Source organism: Triturus cristatus, chromosome 11, assembly GCF_964204655.1.
Source record: "Triturus cristatus chromosome 11, aTriCri1.1, whole genome shotgun sequence".
Classification (NCBI taxonomy): domain Eukaryota; kingdom Metazoa; phylum Chordata; class Amphibia; order Caudata; family Salamandridae; genus Triturus; species Triturus cristatus.
Window position 1 is genome coordinate 714,367,610 of NC_140594.1, and position 26,121 is coordinate 714,393,730.

Sequence of the window (26,121 nt, forward strand, 5' to 3'; positions counted from 1 at the left end):
CAAAACTATGTCCATTGCTTTTTTGGGCTCATATTAGACCAGAACTTTCTACATACGCTGAAGCACGGACTGAGGTTATTCACTTAGACGTCAACTGCTAAATTAAATGGATTTCTGACATCAGGAAAACTTTGACAGCACTGGGATTCCAGGGACATTGGGATAGACAAGACCCACCAAGTAAAGAGGAAATTAAACGGTCACACTGGGACAGGGTTGCCAGTCAGGAAACTAGTATGACTAAAGTGGGCAGACTAACGGAAGAATTCCTCCAGTATAAGCAGACTAGAGGCCTTGAGCCTTACCTAGATTTAATCCAGGTACCCAAGGATAGGATGCTGTATATGCATTTTAGGTTTGGCACACTCCCCGTCCGATCAAGAACTACAAAGTGGCACCCCTCAACAGACACCAGCAGATATTCCTTGTTGTGGAGCTTTATCAGAGTGTGTCCCTAATGTTATGTTTGTTCGCCCAGCATACAAAGTACCCGAGGTCCAAATGGTTAAAACCTATTTGCCGCCAACTGGGCACACTGGACCATCGGGCAGCCTTGCGTATTCTTAGTCCTGACCCAAGAATACTATTTGTGTGCGGCGTGGTTGATCAGGCAAAAAGCATTGAAAAAGGAGGCTTGACTTCACAGGGTATGAGACAGTGATGTAGTAAAGTAATCCGCCCAGTATAGAACGACTGTCAGGCCCATTAACAACATCGCACTCCATGCACTGACACTTTATAACAGATTACCTAACACCTATAATAAGGTTTTAAATAGCTACCAAAGTTCTTGTTTCCTGGGGCACTACATCATGCTTCTCAAAACGATTGTATAAGGCAGGATATTAAGTTCATATTCTTTTTAAATGATTTTTAAAATATCTGTTACGCAATTATTTATATTTTTCTTATTCAAGATCCTTTTATAGAAAAATTTAAACTGTAATTTCGACAACCATACTATCCTTAATAGCGCTTGTGAGAACTGTTTTAAAACAACTGTTTGCATTGTCTGTCTCACTATGTATTTTTAAGTCAAATCTGCTTTTTTGTAAATTCATGGTTAAACATCTTATGAAGCTTTTATGACACAAGTTGCTGAAATAAAGCAATAAACGTAAAAACGATATGCCTAGATATCACACTGGGACATTTCCTAGAGAAAAGGTAAGTAAATCAGTTTTGGGACATTTGCAGTTTCTTAGGTTTTCATACAAACCAACTCCACACTTAAAAGATTTTTCACAAGAAAACAGTCAATGCAGTCCTATGGGAGAAAACCAGGTTATTGGTTTAACGGTAAATACTTAATTTTAGGAGTTGGTTTTCTGTGGTTAGAACTAGTGTTCCCCCAGGGTCAAGGATGCACTCTCAAAGCACCCTCAGCGGCACAAGGGCAGCCGGGTGCAGAGTGCTGAGGCCCAAAGTTATCCAATAGGGGAGAGGGGGCCTCCGGTTGGTGGCTGCTCACGAGCAGGTCACCAGGTTGTGGGAGCAAAGCTCCTGGACTTAGGCTCAGGGCAAAGGGTGGTCCGTTTTAGCACACAAAGTGCACCCACAGAGGCACTGGAGCAGCCGAGTGCAGGTTGCTGTTTTGGCGTCGGGTGCACTGTTGTTTTCAATGGGAGTTGCTGGTTTGGGATTTTGGCTGCAGGCTCGGTCCAGGAAGACTTCCGGGAGGAACCAACAGCTGGGCAGGTAAGTTGGAGGGCTCGAGGACGTAGGTGCACCTCAGGTTCTTTTCTCCTGGGTGCTGGGCGGCTGGATGCAGGGGTGTCTTTTGAGGTCAGATTTCACCTTAGCGGGCCACTCACAGTTGGGGGGAGGGGGTGGTCTCCATGCAGAGGCTGCAGGCAACGTCAGGGAGTCCTAGAGGGGTCAACCCATGGTAGAATTGGACTCCGGAGCGCTGAGGGACCTTTCTGGGACCGATGGGTCACGCGAACTCGGGCCGTAGGCGACAGGTTCAGTGGTGGTTCCAGACGTTGGGTTTCTTTGTCCTCAGCAGGCTCCAAGTCTTGCTTTGGAGATTCTTTGGAACAGAGGTGCTGTTCACAGGAGATCCAGTCCTTTTGGAAGGTAGTCAGTCCTCCCAGGAGTTCTGGAGGTCACTGGCTGCAGGACATGGCGACTTTTGGCGCAGGATCTCTGGAAACTGCAGACGGACCAGTTGGGATGGGGCTAAGTCAGTTGTTATCTGCAGTCTCCTCTGCTGGGTGTCTTCTTTTGTCCTTCTTCTTCTTAGGTTGAGGGAATCTGTCTTCTTGGTTCGGGGCTGCCCCCTAAATAATGTATTTAGGGGGCGTTTTAGGGGTCTTGACGTCAGCAGCCAGGGTGACACCACCTTTGGTGTGCTCACCCCAAGTGAGGAGTGGGCACAATCTCTAATCCTGATTGGAGTGTGCCAGCCATCTGCAAGATGGCGAGCACTGAAGAGTGGGCTTCACCTCGCCTCCCCCACCTGAGGGGTGGGGTTGGCAGAGGTGGGCACACCTTCTGGGCTGTGCTAATTTTTCCCACCTGTGTTCCCGCCCCAAAAGGAGGGGAGACAGGAAGGAGGCCTGCTCCTGATAGCAGGAGAGGCTGGGGGTTGCGTTGCAAAGGTGGCAAGGCCTTTGAAGCTTCCCTGCCACAGATGGCTCTTCTTGGCCTGGGGGAGGTGTGACCACATTTGCCCGGTAAAAGGCTTTGGTTCTGGGCTCAGGGAGCAAAGGCTTTCACCCCAAGGGTCCAGTAACATGTCTCATGGTGGCAAGCTGGTGTGTACCAGTCAGGGAACCCACCAGAGGCAGGTCATTTTTCAGGGGGCATCTCTAAGATGCCCTTTGAGTGCATTTTTCATTAAATCCAACACTGGCATCAGAGTGAGTTTAATTTGCTGAGAAGTTTGATACCAAACTTCCCAGTTTTCAGTAAAGCCATTATGGTGCTGTGGAGTTCGTAATGACAAACTCCCAGCACCATATAGTCTTAATGGCATTACTGCACTTACAATATCTAAGAATTGGTCATGCACTTGCACCCTCACCACTGGTATAGTGCACCCACCTAGAGGGGCGGCTGACCTATGCCAGGGCAGCGGGTTGTAGGCATGGCACACAGGGATGTGTGGATATGTTAGGAGGCGCACACCTACTTGATCCTATGTACTAGCTATTCTGGTTGATAACAGGGGTGCAGCAGTGTAACGCTTGCTGCCAAGCCAAGTGTTTAGTATAAAGAGGAAGAAACACAAACCAACGAGGTCATGTACACTGCGCACTGTTCCAAAGGGTTAAGAACCCTTTCACTTTATGTATAAAAATACAAAATATTTTGTCAAAGAATTAACCCCTTCGCTGCGGCGCAAATTCCACCGCAGCGCTGGGGGGGTTTGGGGGCTGGACGGCGCCGCTGTGCTCATGACGGAACCACGCCGTCATGAGTCACGGGTGAGCTGTGCTCATGACGGCGTGGTTCCGTCATGACTCCAACCACTGCGCTAATCGCCCGCACAGGCGGGGAATTAGCGCCGCGTGGGAGGAGCGGCCGCCAACGGCCGCAGCATGACGGAACCACTCCGTCATGAGCACACGGCGCCCGTGGCTCATGACGGAGTGGTTCCGTCATGAGCGGGGAAGGGGTTAAAACTGAAATTGTAATTCAAACATGTATTTTTAGTGACATTGACATATATAAACATATGTAATCATCTGTTTTAAATGAACGTATAGATTATTCAGACATCAGTGATACAATCTTAACGTAACATAACAAGTGGTCATTGCATCATGATCAACACTTGAGATCACAGTTGAAAGTTCGAAAATCATGCCCGATGCATTTCGGGACTGACGCGTCCCTTCGTCAGGGGCAACCGATCGTGAGGGTGAGCAACAATGATCTTCTATATGGAGAAATAGTGAAAACGTTAATGATTGCTATGACCGTGCTGGTAAGAAAAAGCTGATGTCAAATATTGAAGTTCTAGTAAATTCAAAATGCAGAGCCGGACTCTACGGCACTACCGCTGGCAATGATTCAGCAATGGGAACAGAAATGACTGATTTCAATACAAAATGACTTTATGAATAAATTATTGATAAATTAGGGGGCGTGGCTGAGATGGCCAAGATGGCGATGTCCTCTAGAGCGCTCCCGGTCCAACGGGACTAGAATTCGCCCAATACCTAGTTGCTGGTAGCTTTCTGATCCCTGGAAGAAAGGGGGCTGTGTAGAGAAACACCTGCAGTGTGCACCCTTTTTGGTGGTGCCAGGAGAAGATGTGAGGAGGACACAGCGCGGCTGTGACCCCAAAGAGAGCTTCGGCTGGAGGCACTGCTGCTGCATGGGAGACGCAACTAGAGAATCCCACCATTGCAAGGAGGCATACCCGGGGTCTAATCTCCGGGAGCAACAGGTTAGATTTCAAATGAGCTGCGAGGCAGGCTCAAGGTGTGGCGAAGGCATGCAGCAGTGAGCGGGGCTGGTGCTGGAAGGTGTAACAGAGGTAGGGGGCTGTGAGACATACCCATGGTGTTGTGCAGGGGATGGCACTGGAGCCTGGTAACTGTCGAGGGCAGAGGAATAGATCCCCCAGGGTCATAGATCCCGTAGAACAGAGGGGAGGAGGCGTACCACATAAACTGGCTCTACCCTACCGGGAGGCTCCATCTGGCAGTCGCTCAAAGTGAGATGGCTGCCTCCTGAGGCCTTGTGACAGAGTAAATATCTAACCCGGGAGGGCCCTTTCGCTTCATAGGAGGGAGCTGTATCGGGCGTGGGTAGGGCCAAGAATACCATCTGCTAGGGCGCTGCATAGGAGGGAGTTGTATCGGGCGCGGGTAGAGCCAGGAATACTATCTGCTAGGATGCAACTGCTCAGAGAGGGATATTCAGAAGATGGTCCGCCACGCATAGGATAGCAGTAACCCATGCCTTCCCGAGTGCCCAGCAGAGACTGGACAGTGAAAGGCAACATTGGGACCATGAGGACCGAGGAGTCCTTCCCCCACCCCCATCCGCACAAACCCGGGAGGGTGGGTGGGCAGAGGAGAAAGCTGCATTGTGGGTGCAGCCCTCAGGTGCCACGACAAGCATATTGGCCAGCCAAGCTTCTTGCACAGCGTTGGAGACCAAGATTGGGGCAGTCGGGAGGGATGTATCGCTCTTGCAGCAGGACCTTCGCAACACAGTGGACAGAGTGACAGGGAGAAGTGTATATCCAACCTAGAAAATTCAGTAGCTATGCTCAAGACGGAGATGGCTCACCTAACTTCTGCATCTCGACTTCTGGAAGAACACACAGAAGACATGGAGAGTCAGGCCTGTAGGAGCAACTTCTGCTTCATAGGCTTCCCAGCTGAAGGGGCTGCCCCAGGGAAATTCATAGAGAGCTGGATTGACCCAAAGGAGAAGCTTTCACTCTTTTTAGGTCTCGCATGCGCTGCTTATGAGGAGACCTCTTGGAATCGATTAGCTTTTTAGCCAAAAAACGTGCACGCTTTACATTGCTTTCAATGGCGATGCGTGCGTGTTTGGCGATTCCCTTGCAGGAGCGAGCTTTGGCGACATCTGTTTGTAATTATCTTGAAAACAGATGGTGCACCCGCTGCTCGCTCCCGCAAGGGAAACGCTGTGTGAGCTCTCGACCGCACTTCCCCCACTCCTCCCACTTGTTAACCCGCGACCAAATTTTATAGGGGAACGCTAACTGGGATTGGAATTTAAACAAAAGGGTTTAGAGGCAAGAGTTGTTTTTAAACTGTGACGTAGTTGAGTAGTTCGTTCTTTAAAACGCGGTTTGCTGTAGGTTGGTGTTTTACTGTCTCGAGCTCTATTGGCGCCTTTTTGTTGTCCGAAACGCACTGTAAATTGTGAGTGTGCTAACACACGAAATCTAAGAGCCGAGTGAGCAGTGATTCCAGGTGTTAGCGAAGCGAGTGCTCATTTGAAAGAATAGTTCGTGTCGCGGTGATACATTTACATGTTTCTGCCATAAAAGCTTGGTTATCTCTGCCCCAGCTGCTAACAGCGTGTATGTAGCCCCCGCACGCAACCTTTCACAGAATCCTTCTCGCGTGCACAGGCTCATTAAAGAGTCCTTGTATAACGTAACTAGAGCTTATGTAAAGCGCTCCAAAACCTTTGGGTCGAGTTTGCGCTATATAAATCTGTCTAAAAAAAAGGTGAAATGACCTGCCCCAGTTCCAATGAAGGGAGAGGCATACTGTAAACAGTGCTGCAGGTGGGGCCTGCAGCTTTGTGGCGCTTTGAAGCAAAGCCCTGTGAACGCAGTGACGTAGTTGAGTAGTTTGCTCTTTAAAACATGGTTTGCTGTAGGTTGGTGTTTTACTGCTCCGAGCTCCATTGGCGGCTTTTTGTTGTCCGAAACCCAATGTATATTGTGAGTGTACTAACACACGAAATGTAAGAGCTGAGTGAGCAGTGATTCCAGGTGCTAGCGAAGTGAGTGCTCAGAATATTTTGTGTCACGGTGATACATTTACATGTTTCTGCCATAAAAGCTCGGTTATCTCTGCCCCAGCAGCTAACAACGTGTATGTGGCCACCGCACGCAACCTTTCCCAGAATCCTTCTCACATGCATGGGCTCATTAAAGTGTCCTTGTGTAATGTAACTAGAGCTCATGTAAAGTGCTCCAAAACCTTTGGCTCGGGTTTGCGCTATATAAATCTGTCTAAAAAAAAGTGAAATGATCTGTCCCTGTTCCAATACAGGGAGACGCATACTGTAAACAGCGCTGCAGGTGGGGCCTGCAGCTTCATTGCGCTTTGAAGCACAACCCTGTGAATGCAGCGCATCTAATGCTCCAAGTACAGCCCTGTGAATGCAGCGCACCTAATGCTCCAAGCACAGCCTGTGACCGCAGCGCATGTAATGCTCCGAGTTCCGTGCAGCGCGTGCACCAGGTAAAGTTTGTAAAGGTGGGGGTGGGGGGTGCGGTGTTGTTGCAAGGACAGTTTCATAATCGAGGCAGAAGAGCCTAACTATAGTAGAGAGGGGAAAAGCGCAGGTGTACAGCGGATCAACGGCTGTGCGACGTAAAACACATTGACAAAGCCAATACATTTGGCATAGGTGAAACCTTCTGGCTTTGCCACTCTAACTATTTTGGAGCTTTTTTGCAGAAACTTTTCAGATTCTAATTGCTTTCAAATAAAGCCTTTGCATAGCCATACAGAAAACCAACACACAACTAACAAAACAATGTATTGGATTTTAAAAAACTTAAACACATTAACCGCATCACACTACGCACATAATTAATATCATTACAATTGGTTTTTTGGGGGGCGGGGTAAACTTACAAATACCACCAACATACACACCATCAAAAAACACTACACACATATACCAACAACACACATCATATCACAACTCACCACAACATTCCACAGCATGCCACTGCCCTAACGTCACTACACTAAGCACAACTTGCACACAAACTTTACAGTGTTAAACACAGCAGCTACATTCATCTACAACATACCTTAAAAACATTGCCAATATCTCTGGCTAAACACTTCTAAGGTCCCAAACGCAAGACCTATTGGCCATGCCAATGCTTGTTTGTTATTGAAAGAGCTAACCACTCATTGACGGCAAATCCCACTACCAGGGCATAACCCCGCTGATGATAGTCGAAGTGCTCAACTACAGAGACATAGATGCAATATTCAGGGCAACGAGACATTGTAATGGAGTGTGGTTCCAATCTTCCTATATTCTTATTTGTATTAGCCTATGCGAGTTAAACAGCAACGCAAGTCTTTTGATGCAGTTAAACAAAAGCTGAGGGTGCTGAAGCTACAATACATTTGTCTATTCCCGGAGACTCCGGGTTATTCACAATACCAAATAGGTCTTTTTCGTCACCCCGGATGTCGCCTGGAATTGGGCGACAGAACAATAACCCATGCATAGTCACTCACCTCCTGGGTGAGGGAATTTGTTGCGAGACTAGGGAGAATGGACTGGAGTCCTACCCCGTGGTCGGAACAGACGTAGAGACTCTTGGTGGAAGCGGGAATCCCCAAGGTGCTCTTCGGGATAGTCATGGTCAGACATGGGGCGAACGGGCCCCGGGTTCAGTGATGAACACGCTGTGATGCACAAAGACTGTACTGTACATGACTGCAGGGCAGGCCCAACACCACAGCGGCGCTATCGACAATGGGTCCAAAATGAGAAACATCTATAACTTTCCACAAAGGATTCATGTAATGATCTCTCACCTGGCAGCCGAGAAGTGGGCTACAGTTCTGCCAGCAACACTGTATCCAGCTTTCAAGTTCTTGAGCGGAGTGACAGGCATACATCAAGCAGCCTCAGTTGTAACAGTTTTTTAAGCACTGAACATTTTTACAGTGACAGATACAGTGGTGGTGGAAGCGTGGGGAGGGTGGTACTTGGGGTTTTTGATTTGGGAAGGGTTTTGGCCACGAAGGCCACAGGTTCTATTGCAGCGCTCACATGGGCCCAGATATAGCGTGGCTGCATTCCGACATCCTACCACCTAGACCTTCACTTACATGCACTCTGTGACTTGCCTTAACATCATGACATGGAACGTCAATGGGCTTAACAACCGCATTAAACGGGGGGAAGTTCTTGAATTTAGTCGACAGTCCAAAAGTTCTGTTTTTACAGTAAACCCTTTTGATGGACACAGGTGTATCCCCCTGCACAATCGCTTGCCTATGGTGGTATTCTGCATGGAGATGGACACACAGGGTAGACATGTGATAGCAGAGGGAATGATTGCGGGGCAGGCCTACATCCTGTTAAGCGTAAGTGTACCGCTGCAGTTGAAGGGTGAGTCGCTCGATACTCTGCAATCACTGATGCTGTGGCTGACCCATGGATGTACGATCATTGCAGAACACCTAACAAGGAGATGACCCTGTCAAAGAGACTTCTCATTAGGCGGAGTTGGGCTTTGAAGCCTGGGCATCCACATCTGGGCTGTGTGAAACTTAGCATATTAGAATATAAGCATACTTCTACTGATCATAAAACAAGGTCCAGGATAGATCCTACTACCATGTGTTGACCTTCTACATACAACAGGAGCACAAACCCTGCCTAGAGGGATCTCGGCTGACTCACCGGTAGTAGCCTGGATTGAGGGCACCTCTCTCGAAAACAGACCCATTTGGCAGTTTGGTATGAGGCGCCTTATAGATAGGGAGGTCATACAATAACTGTTGCAGGAACTGGATGCATTTTTGGAGCTAAACAAAGGGTTCATAGAATCTCAAGGAATCTTTTGGGAAGCCGGGATAGTCTATTTGTGAGGGGCAGCATAATCCTACTTCAGGGCGAAGGACCTACACATCTTGTTTTGGATAACTGAGGTGGAAGAGAGCACCGTACGCTTGGATCAAGAAGCAAGCCAATACAAAATTGAGAGTCACCAACGGCGCTTAACAGGGTGGCCCGAGGCAACTCTGCCTTCAACGAAGCGTGCCAATGGTGGATCGCATTGTGTAGTCGGGTTTACGCCTGGGGGATAAGTCCAGTTAACTTCTTTACTGGCTGGCAACAATGTCACAGAAGAAAGAGTATAGTGGTCCCCTCCAGAAGAAGTATCATGGAGGCTTAAGAAATTGCAAACACATCCACAGACTTCCATCAATACCTCTATGCAAGGTGGGAGAGACCACTGGGGGAGTCCTTTGCAGCATGGATTGCAGACTTGACCCTGTCAGCATTGGAGAGGAAAGACCTGATTTCACGCTAGAGGAACTAAGAGACAGGGCCCTCTCTTATATGATTTCAGGCAAGACACTGGGAACAGACAGGTTCTCTATTAAATATCACTAGAAGTTCAATAAGACCCCATTGCCACCGTTGCAGGTCAAGTATACCGAGGCTCGGCAAAGAGCTACTTAACCGATGGACTAGACTGGGCACCAATAGTGGTTCTACACAAGGTGGAACAGCCGTCAAAGTGTGTACCTTATACCGCCCGATCTCCCTCATTAAAAGCGAAGTTAAATTATACACCAAAATGTTGGTTACTCAGGGTTATACACCCGGACCAATGCAGTTTTATACTTTAGCTTGGCAGCAGGCAATTGTATTTGTAGGGTCAACATGGCAGTTGCATATCTACACCACCTGATATACACGTGTACATTCCTGCCCATAGATTTTGAGAAGGCCTTTGACTCCATAGATTTGGATTTCCTTTGTGACGTTCTGGGCCATATAGGATTCGGGCCTAAATTCATCTCCTACATTCAGGTCCTCTACATTAACCCCAGAGGGCAGGTGCGAGTAAACGGAGTCCTATCACAGGCCTTCCAGATACAACAGGGCACCAAACAGAGTTTCTCATTATCCCCCCTGTTATTTGCTCTGGCAAAGAAACCAATGGCAATATGAGTTAGATGCTATGCACAGATGCAAGGGTTCCAGTGGAAGACCATATAGCACTGTCCTCGGGTGATGTGCTGCTGTTTTTTCCCCATCTAGAATCCACAGGTCCACAGCTTCTCCAGATGTTCGAGTTGTATAGGCAGGCCTCTGGCCTGCGGGTTAATTGGACCAGGTCCCTCTTGGTACACCTGAATGGGGACGCGGGAGCAACAAACTGGCGGACCCAGATCCTGGTCTACAAGCTGAGCTTCCACTATCTGGGCAATCATGTCTCGTTGCTGCCTCCCCTCCCGGGGCCCTTAAACTTGTCCCTTGGTCGCCAGAATGCGTGGGGACCTTGAGAAGTGGGCACGGCTCCCACTCAACATCTTGGGTAGGGTTGTGCTTTTTAAGACGCTGGTGCTACTGTGCCTTTTATATGTTCTTCAAATCTTCCCATATGCGATCCCTGCGAGGTGGTCTGCAGAAGTTGAGGCCAGGGTGCGGTCCTTCGTATGGTCCCACCAGGTCCCACGCCCTGCATTCGGGAGGCGCACTTAATCCACATTCAATGGGGTACGACGGCTCTACTATTGTGCCTCACATCTGGTGGTTCTGAATGACTGGCTTCAGGGGGGCTGGGTGGTTCTAGCTTTCCGTACTGAAATGGCTTTTCTGGGGTGTGACAGCATCACAAGAATTCTATACAGTGTGCTGACTCCGCACCCCCGTCAGAGATTTCCAGGTGGTATTCCTGGTGTGGAGGGCATCGCAGCATTGGACATGGTGGGGCAGGATATCACTTGCATTCCCCCCTATGACGGAGAAGTTGGTTGGGACAGACGGCCAGACTCGAGGGTTTCAGTAGGTGGGATCTCACTGGCATCTCTACACTGGGGGGTGTATGGCAGGGTTCCTCAATTAGGTCTTTCCAGGACCTTCAAGCAGACTTCTTATTTTACCAATTCCAATTGTATTTGTTTCTTAAACTCCTCCACACATTTCTGTAACCTACCCGTCTCCCACGTGCCTGTTGAGGGTGGGATGTCACTCCACCTCCACCTATGCATGACGATGCACTTTTCTTCCATGTGGCGTGGTCCTGATCAGTGATAACAAAATATTGTGAGGCCCTTCTAATGCATACTGGTTTGTTGGAGAATCTGAGATGGTATGGGGGAGAGTAAACTGGTTGAACTAGGAGCACTGATGACAAAGAGAGACATTGCCCCAGTGTAGAACTTAGCAAACCCTCTTCTGTTAATGACCTGGCGTAAGGCAACGGACTGGTGCGCCAAACTTGAAGAACGAATAAATGTCGCAAGGTGATGTCCACAGAAGCATAAGAAAATCTGGAGCAAATGGTGGGGCTCTTACAGGCTGAAACGATTGGTAGGCTCATAATGTATGTGATGTTTACGTGTATGCCTTACATTACCATAAATGCTGTAAGAGTTAAGACTATCTTTATCTTTTTTTAAAAAAAATCATTAACATTTGGTAACAAAAATAATTAATGTTTTAATGTTCTGGATTTGCACTCTACCTGAAAACAAAGGACCATTCGGGACCCTTGTACGGACTTTGAAGCGCTCTTTTTTAACTTAGGATGCAATAAGCATCTGACCTTCAAAGGCATACTTCTATATCGCCCCCGGCCCTAAAAACAACTTTCTGAATAATCGTCATTCACTACTAGAGTACACTCTCAGGTCTGACAACTTTTCTATTCTTGGCGATTTCAACTTTCATTTGGAATACAAAGTTAATAGAGACACAGAAACCCGACCAAGAAGTTTCCTCTTCATTGAGACTCAAACAAGTAATCAAGGAAGCCACGCACACAGCAGGACATACCCTAGATGACCTCTTCACCAGTAACCCCCACATTACTGTTAAAACGGTGCTCCCGCTCAGCTGGTCCTATCACCAGGTCATTATTTTTTTAGCTCAATACCCCTCACAAACGGTATGACCTCTCCAAGCCAGTTGAGTCCACCACATGCAGAGCCTGGAATAGTTGAGACAAAAACATTGTACCCCAATTCTAGGCACATAATCAACCTGTTCGAGGCATGTGGGCTGCTGAATTCATATCTGTGCATAGATCGCCGCCTAGTGTTGGGTCCGGATGATTGCATATTGTTGTCCTGGAAGAGTCTTCGAAGTATCACGAGATAGGTGGCTCCTCCCCTGGACTACAGTGCGCATGGGCATCCCCTCCATCCTTAGATTGTTTTTTTCCGCCATTGGGTTTGGATGTCCTAATCTTAGCTCTTTGAGTATTTAGGAAAACTTTACTTTTATCAAGCCAAAAGGCTTTTAAACTCGTCGGTATTGTTTTCGTTCGGCGCCAAGTATTTTTCTACAGTTGATTCTCTAGAAAAGCATCGAAGTTAGCCGTTTGCCCTTCGACGCCAGAGGCCCGATCGAGATCGACGATGGAAACTTCAAATAACCCCTTTAAGCGTTGCCCCCTTTGCAACGCTAAGTATGCTCGCTTCGACGTGCACCCCGTGTGCAATAAATGCCTCTCTCCAACACACGACGAAGCCACCTGTATGGCGTGTTCCAGGTTCCGATCGAAGAAAACTCTTCGCATTTGTCGAGCAGCTCGGCTCGAGGCGCAGAAAGCGGCGCCAAACCCGGACAACATCTTCGGGACCGAAGATGAAGAAGTCGTGGACCTTGAAGTTCTGGAGGGACTATCGGATACGGATTCGGAGCGTGAATCCAACTATGATGCCGAAGACGAGCGTATCGTAGATGTCAAGGAAGATTATGCTGTCGATAAGGTAGGAGACGACGAAGAGGCCCTTGGGGCCGAGGAAGATGGCTCGGACGATGAGCTAGGTCCATGTGTCGGTGCAGGGCCCGAAGACGCACTCGATAAGGCTCAGGTCGAGGGATCGCCACACGGCCTTACCCGAGATCTTTCCTCTCGTTTTACAGCCCCGCTTCAAAGCCCGGCTTCGAACTATCCTACGGAGCCATCGGTCTCGAAAGCGCCATCATCCGGTCCAGGAAAACCGAAACTGAAGGCACAGGCACCGAAATCGCAACCGAAAGAGAAAATGACTCTCAGCGGCGACAAGGCCTCGAAGCCGTCGGAGCCGAAGACACAAAAGACGGCACCTAAGACTTCGGTCAAGGTGGTCGAGCCGAAAAAATCGGCGTCGAGGATCGTCGATATGGGAAAAAAGGGCAACCCTCAGGAGCCAAGCCCTTCCAATCCTTGTGCCGAGAAACAAACGTCTGGTACAGGGCTCGATGCCACACCAAGGACGGTCTCGAAGGGCCATGTCAAGTCCACAACACCGTCCCCCTTCGTAAAGAAGTCGGTGTCGGAGTCGTTATTACGCATCCAAGAACGGGCTTCGATGCTCACCGCGACAACAGCCCCGCGGCCGAACACGGCCTGCACGGTTCAGACCGTGTCGACGCACATCAAGTTCAGATTACCACCGGCGGTGCGACCGAAGATGTTCGACGCACAAAAGGGTCCTGCACCGACGAAAGGTGTCGACCCGAAGAACGCTGTCAAAGCGCCAAAAGGGGTGTCAATGGACCAAACGGCTGCCGAAGTACCTCAAGAAGATGAGGAGCCGAGGCAGTTTATCTCTTCGGGGACTGGTAAACTTTCCCTACATAAAAGAAAGATAGTGCCAGAGAAACCTATGGAACCATACAGAATTCCATTAAAGAAACAGAAAACCACGTCACCAGTTCTTCTGGAACATGCTCAAGATTATAGACTGGAGCCTTAATCATTCTCACCCACACAGTCTGATGTGGATGCAGGAGATTATGGTGCTGATGACAGCACCTACCCATTGACCACTGACCCTGACGACCAAAACCAACCTTGGGTGGACACTATTGGTGCGGGGGACCCGAATACTGCTCCAGACACACAAGCATATGAGGTGAAAACATCTCCATCTGAAGATGCTGCTGCCTTCAATGCATTAATTGAGAGAGCAGCTGAGAACCATGATGTACAGCTCCACACTGATCCTATTGAGGATGATTTTCTGATGGATACCTTCTCTACCTCAGAAAGATCTGTTAAAACTCTGCCCATGCTCAAAGGTGTCCTAAAACAAGCTAATGACATTTTTAAGGAGCCCACGAGGGCAAGAGTACTGAACCCTAGGATTGAGAAGAAGTATAGGCCAGCTCCTGTGGACCCTACTTACATAAGAGGCCAGCTGCCTTTGGACTCGTTGGTGGTTTCCAATGCTCGGAAAAGGGCCAACTCACAGACAACGGGTGATGCTCCTCCCCCTGACAAGGAGTCTAAGGTCTTGGAAACATCAGGAAAAAGAGTTGCTGCACAGGCACCTAACATTTGGAGGATTGCCAACACTCAGGCACTTCTTGCTAGGTATGACAAGGGCGCATTACGATACCCTAGAGACACTGCTACAGCACCTCCCAGATCAATATAAGGAAGGAGCAGAGTCCCTGATTAGAGAAGGGAAGCTCATAAGCAACGCTTCCATTAAGTGCGCTCTTGACACAGCTGACACTGCAGCTAGGGCTATTAACACCAGCGTCATGTTACGACGACATGCTTGGTTAAGTATTTCCGGATTCAAACCAGAGATACAAACAACTATACTCAATCAACCTGTCAACCCTCAATCCCTCTTTGGCCCAGAAGTTGACACCACCCTAGAGAAAATCAAAAAAGATACGGAGACTGCAAAGTCTATGGGGGCTCTGCAATCAAAACAGTTTAGGAGTGGGTCCTTTCGTCGCTCTGCCAACAGGGGACCATCTAGAGGCCAGAACTCACAGCAGTCGCAGTACACTAAACAAGGTACGCAGACCAACTATAACAAAAATCACAGAGGTCGATACCGTGGCAACAACGTCAAGGGTAGAGGCCGTGGAAACAACAGCTCCAGGTCCTCCGCCACCACCAAACAGTGACGCCTTGTCACTGCCCCCCGAACACGTAACACCTGTCGGGGGGAGACTCCAACAGTTCCTGCCGGTCTGGAAGTCCATCACCACGGACAGGTGGGTGAGACAAATTGTCCAGTACGGTTATTGTCTAGAGCTCACATCCACTCCACCAAACATACCACCAAGACACCGTCCTATGTCCGCAGAGCACTTGCACTTATTGCACCAGGAAGTGCTCAGTATGCTCCACAAAGGAGCCATAGAACTAGTGCCTGAACAAGACCAAGGATCAGGGGTGTACTCACTTTATTTTCTGATCCCCAAAAAGGACGGGTCTCTCAGACCCATACTGGACCTCAGACCTCTGAACCGTTACATTCTGTCAGAGCATTTTCACATGCTCACCCTACAGCAGGTGCTGCCGTTGCTCAGTCAGGGAGACTTTCTCGCAACCCTAGATCTAAAAGATGCATACTTCCATATACCCATACACCCGTCACACAGAAAATATCTCAGGTTCACTCTTCAAGACCAACATTACCAGTTCAAGGTCCTCCCTTTCGGAGTAACTACAGCACCAAGGGTGTTCACCAAGTGCCTAGCAACAGTGGCAGCACACTTACGGAGACAGCATATACACGTCTATCCTTATCTGGACGACTGGCTTATCCAGGCAAGGTCCGCCCGGCAGTGTGCCAGCCACGTCTCCCACACTATTCACCTTCTTCACAGCCTGGGATTCTCACTAAATTATCCAAAGTCCCACCTTCAACCCGCCCACTTACGGCAGTACCTAGGCGCGACCATAGACACTCTGGCGACCACGGCCCAACCCAATCCCATAAGGATCCACAGCATGCAGTTGCTGATAAAAAAGTTCAGACCTCAACACTCACTACCGGCCCGAGTGTTTATGCAGTTGATAGGCATGATGGCTTCCTGCATCTTCATAGTCCCGCACGCGAGACTACATATGCGCCCGCTTCAGGAGTGCTTAGCACGTCAGTGGAATCAGGCTCAAGGACAGTTGAAAGACCTAGTGTTGGTGAGCGGTCGGGCATACAACTCTCTGCATTGGTGGAATCCACAAAACCTTTGCAAGGGCCGACCGTTCCAAGAGCCTGTTCCACAAATAATACTGACAGCGGACGCGTCTCTCCAGGGATGGGGAGCTCATGTACTCAATTACACAGTGCAGGGACTATGGACAACACAGCAAAAGAAGATGCACATCAACCTTCTGGAACTGATGGCAATCTTGCTGGCAATGAAGGCATTCAAAGTACACTTGTGCAACAAAGTCGTGTTGATCCGGACGGACAACATGACTGCCATGTACTACATACAGAAGCAGGGAGGAACACACTCTCCACAGTTGTCTTATCTGGCTCAGAGCATGTGGAAGTGGGCCATTCAGAGGAACATATTCCTCATGGTGGAACACCTCCCGGGCAAGGACAACCAGATGGCGGATCTGCTCAGCAGACACAGCCATCAGATGCACGAGTGGGAGCTACATCCGTCAGTACTCCAACCGTACTTCCAGCAGTGGGGTCATCCAGAGATAGACCTATTCGCCACAAGGGAAAACACAAAATGCCAAAGCTTTGCCGCCAGGTTCCCGCATCCACAGTCGCAGGGCAATGCGATATGGATGAACTGGTCAGGCAGATTTGCGTACGCTTTTCCCCCAGCACCATTAATACCGCTAGTGGCACGCAAACTGAGGCAACACTCACTGACGCTCGTCCTGGTTGCTCCCACGTGGGCACGCCAGCCATGGTACACCACGTTTCTAGAACTCTCCGTGGTACCGCATCAAAGACTGCGGCTGACGCCCAGCCTTTTAACCCAGAGCCATGGCGCAATTCAGCACCCAGATCCGCAACAGCTAAGCCTAGCGATCTGGCTCCTGAAATCTTAGAATTTGGCTACCTCAACTTGCCTCCAGAATGTATGAATATCATCAAAGAGGCAAGACGACCCACGACCAGAGCCTGCTATGCGGCTAAGTGGAAAAGATTTGTCATTTATTGTAAAAATAATTACATCAATCCGCTGGATGCATCAACTCAGAACATCATCTGTTATCTATTACACTTATACAGATGCAATCTGGCATACAATTCCATCCGTATACATTTAACCGCACTGGCAGCTTACCTTCAGAACAGGCATCACCTCTCACTGTTCAGAGTGCCTGCCATCAAAGCCTTCTTGGAGGGACTCAAACGAGTGATTCCTCCTACACACCTACCTTCACCAGTCTGGAACCTAAATGTGGTCCTCACCAGACTCATGGGACCACCTTTTGAACCTCTACACTCCTGTGAGATTCAATTTCTAACCTGGAAGGTAGCTTTCCTAGTAGCCATTACTTCACTCAGAAGAGTTAGTGAACTCCAGGCACTAACCATTCAAGAGCCATTTATACAGGTTCATGCAAACAGGGTCGTACTACGCACCAACCCTACATTCATGCCCAAGGTGATATCGCAGTTCCATATGAACCAATCCATAGAACTGCCGGTGTTTTATCCTAACCCTGAGAATGTAGCAGAGAGAATTCTCCACACACTTGATGTCAAAAGAGCTCTCATGTACTATATTGACAGAACACAGACTTTCAGGAAGACAAAACAACTGTTTGTTGCCTTTTCCAAAGCAGGAATAGCTAGGTGGATCGTTAAGTGTATACAGATTTGCTATGAAAAAGCTAAGCGCACACCAACGATTCCTCCAAGAGCCCACTCCACACGCAAGTTAGGGGCCTCCATGGCTTTCCTAGGGAATATTCCTTTACAGGAGATAGGTAGAGCAGCCACATGGTCCACTATACATACATTTACAAAACACTACTGTGTAGATGTACACTCAAGACAGCAGGCAGCTGTAGGACAGGCTGTTCTCAAAACTCTTTTTCAGACTGCTGCAGCTGGCACGGGCAGCTGCCGCAAAATGGAGGGACTGCTATATAATCTATGCACAGATATGAATTCAGCAGCCCACATGCCTCGAACCGAATATGCTACTTACCAGTATGCATCTTTTCTTGGCATGTAGGGCTGCTGACATTCATATCGCCCACCCTCCTCCCCGGCGCCTGTAGCAGCTATAGCATTCAGTAATTACTAGTTAGCATGGTCATCATTCACTATATTACACTCCATTTCTGCCACAATGGCGAAAAACAATCTAAGGATGGAGGGAATGCCCATGCGCACTGTAGTCCAGGGGAGGAGCCACCTATCTCGTGATACTTCGAAGACTCTTCCAGGACAACAATATGCAATCATCCGGACCCAACACTAGGCGGCGATCTATGCACAGATATGAATGTCAGCAGCCCTACATGCCAAGAACAGATGCATACTGGTAAGTAGCATATTCGATTCTCCCTCCAGACACAGCGTCAGCAACCACTTACTACACAGACTGGCTTTGCTCCAACTTCCTTCAACTCGTTCCTCCCAATTCCTCTCACCTCAACAGGAAGGAACCTCCGGCTCTAGGGTTTTCTGAAACCCTTAGGCTAGAGAAGCAAGCCTGCAGAAGGGAGGAAAGAAACTGGCACAAACACTACGATGCCCAAGAAAAACATTCATATAAATTATCTCTAGCCAAATATAAAAATCTCCTCATCAAAGAAAAAAGCAATTACCCTTCACTTTCTGAATTTTCTCCCACCTCTCCTAATCAAGTGGCTTCCCTCGTGATTGGAGCTAAATCAGGGTCCCCACACTAACCTTGCCCTCCCAGGACACTTAAGCTTGTACCGGAACTGATAACCACCAACCTCTCAGCCATTTTTAATATAATATTCTCCACTGGTGTGTTCCCCTCCCCCTAATAAAAAAACAATCTCAGCTCTACTGACCTCAATCACTACCGCCCCATCTCAAGTCTTCCCCGCCCGCGAAAGTTGTGAAAAAAATCTCCAAATGTATTCAAGATAACCACCTACTGGAACCTACCCAGTTTGGGTTCAGACCAGGGTACAGCACAAAAACAGCCCTTATTAAAGCCACAGAGGAGGTAAAGGCTGCCTTAAATAAAGGGCGATCTGCCGCCCTCATTCTCCTCGACCTATCCGTCGCCTTCGATATGGTGGATCATAAGACTCTGATAAACCACTTAGCTACAATAGGGGTCAAAGACAAAGCCCTGTCCCTGCTGACCTCCTTCTCTCAAACAGGACACAAACATTGGCCTTGGGACAATTTAAATCCTTACCTTTTTCTTTGCCTTGCGGGTCCCACAGGGGTCCTCGTTGAGCCCCAACATTTTTAATATTTGTCTCTGAGCTGGTCCCTCTTATCAAAGGTTTTAACCTAGGTCTTACCTCCTATGCTGACGACACTCAATTGGTAGTCGCAGCTTTTAACAACGACCCCTCTGGATCTTTCCTATTTCAAGACAGCATGAGAGCGATCAGTGTTTGGATGAGTAAACATTGTCTGAAACTCAATACTGGAAAACTGAATTAGTATTATTTGGGAGTCTCTTTCCATTGTCGTCACCCACCTGGTGGCGTGATGAGGTCGACCCCCCCCCCCATACCTGTGACCAAAGCCAAAAACCTGGCTTCCTTATCGATGACCAGCTTAATTTGGGATCTCAAGTCTCTGCAGTGGTTTCCGCATCCTTTCACACCCTAAGGACGATAAGAAAAATTCTCCCATACATTCTTGATAAGACCAGGAAGAACATGATCACTGCTTTAGTCCTCTCAATATTGGACTAATGTAGTGTCCTCTACATGAACCTGCAAGAAAAACATGTTAGAAGGCTTCAGTTAGTTCCGAAAGCTGCAGCTACTTGACCTCCCGAAATTCTACTCGATGTCTCCTGGAATCCGGAAGCTGCACTGGCTCCTGGTCCGCAATCTGGTCAAATTTAAAGCCCTCTGCATGGCTCATTAAGGCCTGCACCACTTAGGACCTGAATTCCTAAGGCACTCTTTTCAGTGGTACACACCCAACAGACCTCTGCGATCTGCGGGGTCCAGAACACTTTCGATCACCAGTGTCAGGAAAGCTAACTGGGGAGGTAGGAGCTTTGTTGCCAGTACAGCTAAGCTAATAGAACAGCCTCCCTGCTCATATCAGAGCAATACCATCCCTGCTTGCCTTTAGGAAAGAGCTCAAGAATTGGATTTTTAACAATATGTCCAACTTTTGCGTGCTTAAGTTCAACCAGCACCAAGATACCCTTGAGTATTCGCGCACTTTACAAGTTATCTTAACATAACATAAAACAATACCCAGACCAAACTCCAACAAAACTATTTCCAAGTACATGAGGACCCTCTCTTGAGCCCCAACCAACTGTCATTGTAGTGTATTGTATTGCAGTCGGATTTATGAAGAGCATCTGACCTAAGTGCTGATGAGGGGTAGTGCACTTATCTAGGTTTTGGACAATGAGTGCGCACTAGAAAGAACAGCTAACCAATACAGCTAAAAAGGCATGTGGGAACCATGAATTGGTTACCTGTGGCCCGGGTTTGAACTTGTTTTCAAAACAAAATCTTTATTTGGTCATTATTTGCAGAAAACTTTGACTGTGGCATATATGTAGAGGCAAAGGTGATCGCACATGTTTGTTTAAAACAACAGATAAATCCACAGATACATCTAAAATTCTATATTCAATGCCAACTTTCACATAAATGACATACCGTAGTAATATACCGTGAATGGAATTCTGGAGCATCTTTGAGAAAAGTCAAGCCTGGGTGAGTGTCCACCACATCCTGAAGAAGAGAAACCAACACATCAAAGCAAAGCCATTCACGGTGCAGCGACAAAAAGAAGTCAATGTAAAGCGATCAAGTAGTACTATATGTAAACAGCTTCTCATTTATTTTTATACCAAAGATATTTGTGAAGATGCAGAATCATATTCAGGAATATTATAATAAAAGACTGCAAGACTAAGAATGTCGAAAGTCTTAATTTCCCCGAAATATCCCTCAATAAGCACAATTAAGAATAGCATCTCGTGATGTTACTGACTTACTAAGTGTTTTAAAAAATATATATTTCCAGTGTTTGTGAGAGGTGCTCAAAGAGAGAATTGGAATCTGACACTCACTCAACATCGTTTTTTATTAACTTTATTTGCATGATGTGCATGTGAGCTAAGAAGAGGAAACCAAATACCACTCAACTACCTCTGAGGGTTGTGTACTGATTGCACACAAATCTAATTTTTCATGCAGTATGTAAGTCAAAGGGCCTAATTTTAAGGTCCACTACAATCCCAATGGGTTAAGGGGTCTCATCAGGAAGATGAGATCGTCTGAAACTATGTGGTAAGGTATTACTTTACTCAGGTTAAATACTGAGCAAAATGTGGAAATCCCCACGTGCTTTTCCCCAAAATCCAGTAATATGTTACATCCCCCTCTTGAGTTACCAATGAGCCTAGTATGTGTAATTCTGGGAGTAGAGTGGTAGAGGGGTAATACCAGGCAGAAAACCATCCAACTGATAAGGGTCTGTATAAATGTAATGCCAAACAACCCTTGCTTTCTCTAATAACAGTTTAGTCAATATCTCCAGGAGTCTTGAGATCTGTATCAACCAATTTCTTTGACGTTCCTACAGCAAACAAACAGCAATTTGGGCAATGTTAGTTGGCTCACTATGGGACCCAACTCTCTGTTATGCCTCCATAAAGCTGTTAAGAGTAGAAGACAACTTACAATGTCAAAAGAATATAAAAGCTTGCTTATTCCAGATTCTAGCATGAGGAATGAAAATCAAGCCAGTAGCGCCTCCCAAATCTATGCCTCCAATTGATGCATGTGAGAAACTGGGTTGTTGGCTGACTGGGGTGTAAGTCTTGCTCAAGCAACAGCCAAAAGCCCTTGCAGGTAAACCACAAAAAAAACAATATCACTAAATCAACCTGTGCTTAACCCTGGGTAGCTTGGCACATAAAGCAGTCAGGCTTAACCTAGAGGGGATGTGTAAAGTATTTATATAGCACACAAATAGTAATAAAGTGAAAACGGAACACAAGAAAAATCCTATACCAATTTAGAAAAATTAAGTAAATTGTAATAAATTATTTGACACATCAAAACGACAAAAATCCAATTTGTAGAAAAGGCAATTAAAAAAAACTTTTAAGTGAAATCTAGCGCTTAAAAGATCAAGTCGCCAACTGTGGTCCGCTAGTCGCGAAAGATCAGGTCAAAGTTGAAAGATAGCACATGAAGGAGCACAGTTTGGATACAAGAAGTGGATTGGGCCTGGTCCGCGCTTACCTTTGGACTATTAAAAATTTAGAAAGAAAAATGTCTGAGAAGGTAGACAAGGCAAGGCTGCAGGAGTGTCCAAATAAGGAGCGTCGTCGTTGGATGACCGTGGAGCGAAGCCACGGTGAAGATTTTTACCTCTGGACTTAGTCGCCGAGATGTAATTCGAACATCTCCAGCGAGATGAAGCAGAAAGCTGTAGCCGAAGAAAGTTCCAAGAAGTCAGATACACCTTTGGCGAAGGGCTGCTGAAAACAGAATTGCTGCTGCGAAGAACAACATAGCGGAGGGAGCCGTGAAGTCAATCCGACCAGTGATGCACCTCAGGCGGATATGTGAGCAGGTTGGTCCCGGTCTCCTCCTTGGTCTCAGAGCACTTTTTGGCTAAATTTTGTCTAAGTTCTCAGTTTTGGAAAGTGGACATCTGGGCGCCTTTAGCACCACAACCAAGGGTATAGGAGATTTGGGATTCAGGACTCAGTCAGGCTGGGTCCGGGTGCCTTCTCAAGATGGTGGGAGCCTGCTATATCCCTGTGACTCTGAACAGGATGCCAGCAAACTGGCCCTTTGAGTCATTTCTGGCAATCCTGGGTGCAGGTTCAGAATCAGGGCTCAACAGCAAGGCTGGCCTCTGAGGGTTCAAGGCAGGCTTCAGGCAGCAAAGTCCTTCATTCAGGTACAGCAACAGTCTGCCAGAGTGCACAGCAGGTTACAACAGCAGGCAGCTCTCAGAGTCCTTCCACAGGTCCAGTAGTGAACTGAAAATAGGGTCTGAAGGTCCTTTTTTTTTTAATTCCCTGGTGCCCTTCTCCTGGAAGGTGGGAGAAGTTTCTGGACAGGTTTTTTGAAGTGCATGGGATTCCCTGACTCCCCTGACCTGGCTCCAAGCTGACTGCAGTGACAATACAGGGTTGTTAGGCCTATTGTGAGGAGACAGGACACAGTCTCTACAGGTGCAAGTGGGGCAGTGCTCAGCTCAGCACCCCATCCTGCCAGTTGATGGTCCATTAAGGCACATCTAATCCCTCTATTGTGTGACTGTCTGAAAGGAATTCACGAAGTCTGTCAGCTACACCTAGTCAGGTAACCAAGACAGGCTGCAGGCACAAAGGGCTAAGGACAGGAAAATGGCAACTTTCTAAAAGTGTAATTTCCAAAATTGTAATGAAAAATCGGATTTTACCATTAAAGAGGGTTATCATTCCAATTGCATTAGTACCATACAAGATTTATCTACCTCCTCTCAATTAGGAAATTATGCTTATTAAATGTAATAAGGAATCCCCTATGTTAACGTATGGGTGGGGAAGGCCTCACAGTAGTGAGAAACAAATTTGGGAGTTTTTCAGCTCTAGTACATAAAAACTTAAAGGTATATACCCAATCTTTTAATTACACAGCACCCTACCCTATGGGCTACCTAGAGCTTACTTTACGGGTGACGTATATGAAATGAAAGGGGAGCTTAAGGCTTGGCAGGGGAGTCAAATGCCAAGAATTCATGGCAATGTGACACTGCATTCAGGCTGTGATGGCAGGCATTGGACAAGTTTCAAGGTGCTACTTAAATGGGAGTCACTATACGTGCTGTAGGCCCACTAGTAGCATTTAATTCACAGGCCCGGGTATAGGGTATACCACCACTCTACAAGGAACTTAAAGGCAAATCAAATGTCAAAATAGGTATATGCCAATCAAACCATGTTTAGGGGATTGCTCATAAGCATTTTAGCACTGGTTAGCAGTGGTAACGTGATTAGTGCCTTATGGCCAACAAAAACAAATTTAGCAAAAAAGTGGAGGGTAAAGGCTAAAGGTTTGGGGGTGACCGTGCAGAGAGGGCCAGGTCCAACAATGCACTGGTGGGTTATACACAGTACTCAGAATCTCATAAACTACATTCAGTTTTTCAAACTTTTATTTTGCGTATCTGATGTAGAGTAAACTGAGCTAAAAGAAGGACAGCTTTTCAAGAGAACAATTGTACTACAGCAGAAGTATTTAAAATGATATGTGTAAAGCAATAATGTTTGTGGATGGTCTGGATCAAACCGACAAATAGGATACGATGTGAAATGGGGTAGGAACATGTAATTAGAAGCGCATTAAACAATAGTTATTTTCTTTTATATTGCACTTATTTTACAATACACAGACTTATAATTTTACGCACAGGGAGATAAAGTGGTTTACACCGAATTACACAAGTGCTAATGTTAAGGTAAGAAACTAAGTGTCTGGGATGAAGTTAAGAACTTGGTCAGATCTACTCACATTCTCTGGAACGATCATCAACCCAAAGTGCCTGTTGCTTTAGCATAGAGGAAAGAGACAAAAATGTTCTGGTATGTTTACTGTCACGGTATGCTCCAGTACTTGCCTTCTGAATTCTATGTCAGGACCGGAGGCTCAGATTATGCTTTTCCTTCTTTGCTTTATTTATTACATAACTTTTTTAGCAGCGAGTAAACCAGTATGCATATTTGTTCCCTCATAAGGAAAAAATCATTCAGAAACCAGAAAAAACGATGAACCAGCCTGCAACAAGACTACAACTCCCATGAGTCCACAGGATATAACCAACAATAGTCCCTTCATAGTGTCCATAGCATCTAGAAAGGCTCCTCCATCTTAGGTGTCCCTCCTCTTTCTTCGCTGTTGCGCAGCCAGCTAAGTCACATTTTTCTTCCTCTCTTGCATTACTGCTATTGTGTTCGTTTCCCACCCGGCTCGCTGAGCTAAAGGGGGAGACCGATAGACTGCTGTGTTTTCTGTTTACTGTTTCCCTTTGCAGATTCCTTTCGGCCGCGGGGACGTTTTCATTCCTTTCGCGGCTGTTCCCTGTGATTGCGCGGTGCCTTTGAAGCCTGCTAGGGGGAGCGTGTGCGTGTCGTTGCTCCCACGGCGCGATCTCCTCAGAGGAAGAGTCGCGCTGCGAGGGCTGTGAGCGCAGTGAGCCTAGTCCCTGCCGCCAACGGTGAACGCCCTGAGGGGTCTGTATTTACCCCGTTTGTCAATTTCACGCCCCGACAGGGGTCCGTATAGCGGCTTGATCGCGTGAAACGCCTTTGGGCAGCTGTGCATGTTCCTTTGCCCCTGTGTTACGCGCGAGGTGGTGGTTGGGCCCGGTCAGTCATCTGAGGGCCTGCGCGTGTTGAGGCAGGTGCAGCCTCGATTGCAGTTCCGTCCCGCGCCAAGAGCCTTGCAGTCCTTTGGGCTGCCCGTATTGTAGGTAAGAAAACCTTTCCTCACCGGCCCTGCTCTGCCCAGATCCTTCTAGTGGATTCTTGGTCCTGTTTTTTCCATTGATTTCACCTTAGAATTCAGGCCTGTGCTGGTGACAATGGAGCAGGGGGATTACTATGAGAAGGAGGTGGTCCAACAATACCTCCCTTACGACGATGCGTTTTTTTATGCGGTGGACAGTTCCATATACAGGTGCGTGAATGAGATAGTGGGTCCGATGGAGGAACGCTTGTCCAATCGCATAGCGGTGGAATGCGCTAGGCTGGCATTCAACAACCCACGAGCCCCGACGCCTGAGCACACTACTACCCCAGGTGAGGGTCCCCCAC

General features: G+C 47.5%; 1 protein-coding gene across 6 annotated transcripts in view; it reads right to left on the bottom strand.

Moving 5' to 3' along the window:
* PPP2R3A (protein phosphatase 2 regulatory subunit B''alpha) overlaps nt 1-26,121 on the bottom strand; it is a 1,290,855-nt gene that overhangs the window by 131,480 nt on the left and 1,133,254 nt on the right. For all 6 annotated transcript variants that reach the window (XM_085634350.1, XM_085634351.1, XM_085634354.1 and 3 more), the window contains one exon: nt 20,960-21,034. In XM_085634350.1, the coding sequence (XP_085490476.1) occupies nt 20,960-21,034 (75 nt within the window). The remainder of the gene's footprint in view (nt 1-20,959; nt 21,035-26,121) is intronic.